At 39.5% G+C, this 6641-nt stretch overlaps 1 protein-coding gene across 1 annotated transcript in view; it reads right to left on the bottom strand.

The window, feature by feature from the left end:
* Window positions 1-1086, bottom strand: part of LOC113425302 (chondroitin sulfate proteoglycan 4-like) — a 41942-nt gene extending 40856 nt beyond the window's left edge. Inside the window, exon 1 of the mRNA XM_026687396.2 lies at window positions 799-1086. Within this exon, the coding sequence (XP_026543181.2) occupies window positions 799-874 (76 nt within the window). The 5' untranslated portion in view covers window positions 875-1086. The remainder of the gene's footprint in view (window positions 1-798) is intronic.
* Between the last annotated feature and the right edge of the window lie 5555 nt (window positions 1087-6641).

Below are 6641 nucleotides of genomic sequence, written 5' to 3'. Positions count from 1 at the left end.
AATAGTATAGGGCTTCCTGCCTGAACAGAGGATTGGACTAGAAGACCTTCAAAATGATTAGATTAGATTAAACTTTATTGTCACTTTGAATGTACACCCATCAGCGTACATTAAAATGAAATTTCATTCCATACAACTCTCAAAGGGTCACCATCTCCAATATACACTACAAGGTTCCTTCCAACTCTGCTATTTCAGTCTACCCAGATGTGCACTCATCTGGACAGCATAATTTAATGAGTTATGCTGACATTTGTCCAAAACAGGGGTCTTCAAACTTGACAGCTTTAAGACTTGTGGACTTCACCTCCCAGAATTCCTCCTCCAGTCGTGTTAGCTCAGGAATTCTGGGAGTTGAAGTCCACAAGCCTTAAACTTGCCAGGTTTGAAGACCCTTGGTCCAAAAGAACCAGTAGGGTTTCCTTCCCCTTTTAGATTTTGTTTGGCTGAGGAATGAATCCCTGCCTACTCCGGCCCTTCGAAAGGCTTTCTTTCTACCTCTGCCCGCCTGCCTTCGCCCCTTCTCTCTCCAAGCGCTGCCGCCGGCGCACAGGTGGCGCCGCGGAATCCAGCCACTCACAGCCGGGCCTCAGACGCCAACTCTGGCAGCCTGGCCCATCCTTTGCAGAGGCAGCCGGTCCAGCAAGGAAGGAGCTCGGAGAAGACGCCCGAGGACCGTCTCCCGGGGCTCTTGCGCGGCCAGTACTTTCTTCTTTCCCCTCCGCCAGGTATCCGCTGCGCTTCCAAACGCCGCGCGCTCGCTCACCTGCCCGCCCGCAGGCGGAAGTCGAGCCCTACCTGCGAGCGCCTCTCGACTCCTGGCGAGCATCAGAAGGAGCAGAAATAAGGTTCTTGAACACCAGCCAGGGGCCATGCCGCCTTCTCCCGGAGTCGGAGGGCGAGAGCCACCGGCGGCCTAGAGTAGCAGAGGCCGCTTTCAGGGCCTGGATGGCGGGGTTCCGCCTGCCAACAACTGGTGCTCTTTGCTGGCGCGCTTGCAGTTCGGGTCAGGTTACACCGAGGGGCGAGGAAGGGGGAGAGCTAGGAGGAGAGCAGGGCGGGCTCATAGTTGTCTTCTTTCTAGCTGTTGCAGTTGCCTGTCCGAAGGCTCATTCTGACCAGCTCCACCTGAGACGACACAGCAATATATTATTGATAACATTTGACAGAATTGCAGTCTGAGGCTACAGGGCAGCATGTCGTCTTCCCGGGCACACCTTCCCCTCTCTCCCAGCTCTGAAGAAGCTTCTTGGATGAGAAGCAAAATGTCTTCAAAGAAAAACCAGAAAGTCCAGTTGCCTTTTGAAAAAGCACCTTTGGGAAAACGAATGGTTGTTAAATTGAGGAGTACATTCAAAGTGACAATAAAGTTTAATCTAATCATTTTGAAGGTCTTCTAGTCCAATCCTCTGTTCAGGCAGGAAGCCCTATACTATTTCAGACAAATGGTTGTCCAATATCTTCTTAACTTCCAGTGTTGGAGCATTCACAACTTCTGGAGGCAAATTGTTCCACTGATTAATTGTTCTAACTATCAGGAAATTTCTCCTTAGTTCTAGGTTGCTTCTATCCTTGATTAGCTTCCACCCATTGTTTCTTGTCTTACCCTCAGGTGTACCTCAAACATTGGGACTAGAATTTCTAGTCCTTGGTCTAGATGACTAGATACTACTGTATGAGATATGAAGCCCAACATAGCTGGAAGGCATCTAGTATAGTGAGCTGCTTTCTGTACACCTTCAGTTCCTTGAGAATATTATTGTGTATTAGGACCTCTTTAATTGGTGACCACACCCTGCAGATTATATCCGACCGCTTGGCAATGATTGGGCTAACTGGTGAATTCAGAAAATTAAAAGCCACAATGCCCAGTCTAAAAAGTGTCCAGGTTGGGGAAACTGCTTAAGAATATAGTAGAGTAAGAAGTTTTATGGGAAAGAGAGATTGACACAAATTATTCCATTCCTGTTTACTTCCAATGAATTTCTTCTTATCACTTCTTATGCAAATGGAAGGAGATTTCTGGGCCATTTATGACAGCATGTTTTGCCAGCTGAAACTTGTAATAAGGTTTTGTACTTAATTACAAAATGTGGAATCCGGTTGATAATGTGAAGAGTTCTATGGAAACATTTGTTGGTATAATATCACATTTGTATCCCAAGCTCTGTCAAAGACAGATTTCTAAGGCTTAATAAATAAATTGCACCCAGCCTTCTATTTTTAAACATTTTATGCTCATGGCAATATGATGTTGAGAGGACAGGTGACAAATGTTTCATGTATTTGCAGAATAACTGAAATATGACTTTAAAATACAAGAGATTATATTTTATCATTTTTATTCAATTGCTAGGAAGATTTTCAAATAGAGTTCCACTTAAAATACTCCCATTTTAAGAAATTTTAAGAAAGGGGGATAATCATTTTACTCATACTGTCTCTAAATTACCTGAAAACCATCTACCACAGGATTTTTCCAGTCATTCAGAGCAAATTTTGCAGAAACAATGCAAAAACTGTAGTATTTAGAGATTATTTGAAATTGAAATTTAATGTAATTGAACTGAAATTTAATTAAAATTGTCCATTGGAAATCCCAGTGATAAAATTGGGCTTTGGTTAAAGCCCCCAGGCTCCAAGAAAGCTCTTTGGAGAAGTCTTTTTTAAAATGCAACTACCATTTTCCTCTTCCATAGCAAATTACTACTGCAGACAGTCTCAACTTATGACCATAATTGAGCCCAAAATTTATGTTGCTAGGTGAGAAGTGAGTTTTGCCCCATTTTACAACTTTTCTTGCCACATTTGTTAAGTGAATCATCGCAGTTGTTAAATTTGTAACACCATTGTTAAGTGAATCTGGTGAGAAGGTTGCAAAAAGATGATCACATGATCCCAAGTCACTGCAGCCATCGTAAATGTGAGTCAGTTGTCAAACATCCAATGTAAATCACATGATCATGGGGATGCTGCAATGGTCATAATAGCAATAGCACTTAGACTTATATACTGCTTCACAATGCTTTACAGCCCTCTCTAAGCGGTTTGCCACCAACAATTTGAGTCCTCATTTTACCCGCCTCAGAAATGGAAGGCTGAGTCAACCTTGAGCCTAGTGAGATTTGAACTGCCAAATTGCAGGCAGCCAGCAGTCAGCAGAAGTAGGCTACGGTGCTGCATTCTAACCACTGGGCCACCATGGCTCGTAAGTAAAAAATGGTTATAAGTCATTTTTTCAGTGCCATTGTAACTTTGAATGATCACTAAGCGAAATTTATAATTCGAGGACTACCTGTAATTAGTTTTCATAACTCACTTGCTACCTGACACTCTTCTGAGTGTAAAAAAAATGGTCTTATCAATAGTTGCAGAAATCTTGATATTTAGAAAAACTTCACTATGATATATATTTTCCCCACTGCATCTAGTATGCATCTATATGGATCAAAAGATAAAATACATCCAACAAAAGATGACCACTGGAGGGCAATGTAAGGCTGAGGACAAAGAAGAGATCTATAAAAAGCAAAAAAATAGTATCTGTTAATTTTTTTGATATTTTTATCTCTCTTTTATTATTCTTTTTACAAATAACTCGAGGTGGCAAATATACATAATATTCTTCCGTCCTCCTTTTTTCTCCACAACAACAACCCTGTTAGGTGGGCCGGGCTGAGAGAAAGTGACTGGTCTAAGGTCACCCATCCTTAGCTTTCATGCCTAAGGCAGGACCAGAACACACAGTCTCTTGGTTTCTAGGCCAACCCCTTAACCATTATATCAAACTCGGTCTATTTATTAGAACAAATCCAAAATCCAAATTAGGATAATAGTGTGCTCTTTTAAAATCTACACACATCCATAACAGTAGGCTTTCAATGATGAAATTTCAATATACTGCATTGTTTATAAACACACAAACACCAATGAATACATGTGCAGTTCTGTTCATTCTAATTTGCTGAAAGTGTATTGAAGCCTTTTTTTAAAAAAAGAAATTTTAACAGTGATCAAATACACCAAACAGTTAAAATAAAACACAAATGTCTAGTTAAAATATCTTATTATATTATAGTGATTCACTTAACTGTGGCAAGAAAGGTCTTCAAATGGGACAAAAATTCATTTAACAAATGTTTCACTTAGCAACAGAAATTTTGGGCTCAGTTGTGGTCGTAAGTCAAGGACCACATGTATTCCTCTGTTAAAATGTTTAAAGACATTAAACAATTTCCAAAAAGAATTGCAATCCGTATATTTCCCCTTAAAATGATACATTTCTAAGATTATTTTCTAAAACTTCCCTATGTTCTTTTAGGTAAAATGTTGTAATATTTTTCATTTTAAATTTCCTTTTACCCTTATTTTATTACTATTATTATGCCATTGAGGTTTTACCAACTATCCACACCAGGGGACAGCAACTGGCCAAATCTGGTGATCTTAAAGGGAAGCAGCTTTAACCCTGATCAGAACTGGAAAAAAAGCCAGAAGGAAATCTCAAGAAGAGTAGGCAAGAGTGGGAAGTTGGGAAAACATCTTATGAAAGTCCTTTAGCAAGATATTCCATGTTGCTATCAAGAAAACTGCATAGGCATGTCTATGGTAAACCTGAAATTTTGTCTTGTCCTTTTCCAGTTTTATCCTACAAGTTTTATCTCTGGGCCTTCCTTCTTTCGCTTACATGTTCTAATCAGTAGATTTCTGCATGCAGTTCCAGATGCTAGAAGCTACCTCTAGAGCCCAATATAAAGAACTAGTTTAGTCTAGTGGTCAAGGCTCCAAGCTAGAAACCAGGAGACCAGGAGTTCTAGTCTCACCTTAGGCATCCAAGCCAGCAGGTTGACTTTGGACCAGTTGCTTGCTTTCTCAGCCCGACTCATCTCATAGGATTATTATTGTGGGGAAAATAGGAAAAGGAGGGAGTATTAAGTATGTTCTCCCCTTTGAGTTGCTTATAAAAAATAATAAAGGTGGTATAATGAATATAGTACAAAGCCTGGTTCTCTTGTGGGCTGCCTTTGCCCAGTTATTTCTATTCAATGTGCCCAGGGAACTGGGGAGCACCTATTGAGGGTCTCCATCTACCTAAAGCAAGGGTCTCCTCCAACCTTGGCAACTTTAAGACTTGTGGGACTTCAACTCCCAGAATTCCTCAGCCAGCTAAGCTTAGCTGGCTGAGGAATTCTGGGAGTTGAAGTCCTACAAGTCTTAAAGTTGCCAAGGTTGGTGACCCCTGACCTAAAGGATGGTAGGAGGGGGCTCAGTGACAGGGATTCTCTCTAGCAATTCGTACACAATGCCTGCTGCCTCCGCCATTTGGCCCCCAGTCCTCATGCCATCCACTTCACTCCATTCTCAGGGTTTGAGAACTAGGCAGGTGGGCATGAAGACAAATTTGCCATCCTCCAAAAAAAGTAAACAAAAGCTGAAGAATGTTTTTTTTTTCCTCTCTCTGTTGAAAGCAGAGTGGCCCCAGGAAAGAGAAATACATCTTGTTCTGACAAGGACAGCTTGTCCTCAACACAGGAATTACAATGATCTGGTGAAGAGAAATCTTCCCTTTTGCATAATTTTAAGGATTATTTAGGAATGGGGAAGGTTTCAACATAGAAAAATCACATCAAAATTTTACTTAGTAGTCTAAAACAACATATTTCATAAGATATTCTTGTGTCATTTTTTTCCTTGAGGCTTTTTTTCTTCTTGTGCATCCCATTTCTACTTTAAAGTAGATACATAGGTTAGTCATAACAAACTTTATTATTTGTTTTTTACTAGATCAATTTATATAGCTGCCCATCTTACAATTGTATGTCTGAGCAGCACACATGGGAGTGAAACTGAACAAAAAACAGCACAATTTATAATGAAGGAACAGGGTTGTGATTAGTAAGTAGAAATAGAGATCTTGGTTTCTAACCTAGTTAACTTCAGTGGGCTTTAGTACATTTTCCTAATACAGAAAGAAATATAGATTTGTTTCTCTTCCAAATAAACCATTGAGTCCTTAAGAAGCATATTCTTAGATTAGAGATATTTGTGCCTCATGTTCAACACAATACTGAAGGTTTTACACACATATTCAATGTGGCAAATAGTTATTTGTTTTCTGCTGAGACATTTCTGATAAACTCATACAAGGTTTTTAAGGCTTATAATACGTGTTCTCTGTAATTTTGCACATAAACGTCACTGTTATTTTTGTTTCACACTTGTCTCTAGTGAAAAATATCAAAGATAATGGCTGTTTTTTCCTGAATCTGATTGGAAGAGATGTCATTATAACATTTTAGCTTTTATTTAATTAAAATAGGCATTTATGTTTCATCCTATTCAAAGTGATTTTTTATTACAATAAATAAATTGTACTTACCAGAAAATTGTTCAAAGAATAAACAAACTTATTTGGAATGGAAACACGCAGCCTTCTGAATTGGATTATTTGAATAATTTTATTACATTTTCTCTAATTTTGATTCTTGTCACTAAACATTCTTGTATGTAGATTTGATTGATGCAGGGGTGCATCCAAATTAATTTTTAGGAGTGCTTAAAACTAGTTCAAACTCACAGGGAAAAACTATAGGTCAGAAGCAATGCACATGGTATACAGATAAAAGATATCAGTTTCATTA

The sequence above is a fragment of the Notechis scutatus genome, chromosome 2 (assembly GCF_049901735.1).
Source record: "Notechis scutatus isolate UNSWTSFEM ecotype Mainland chromosome 2, rNotScu1.2, whole genome shotgun sequence".
Classification (NCBI taxonomy): Eukaryota; Metazoa; Chordata; class Lepidosauria; order Squamata; family Elapidae; genus Notechis; species Notechis scutatus.
This window is presented reverse-complemented; position numbering and strand designations above follow the sequence as displayed.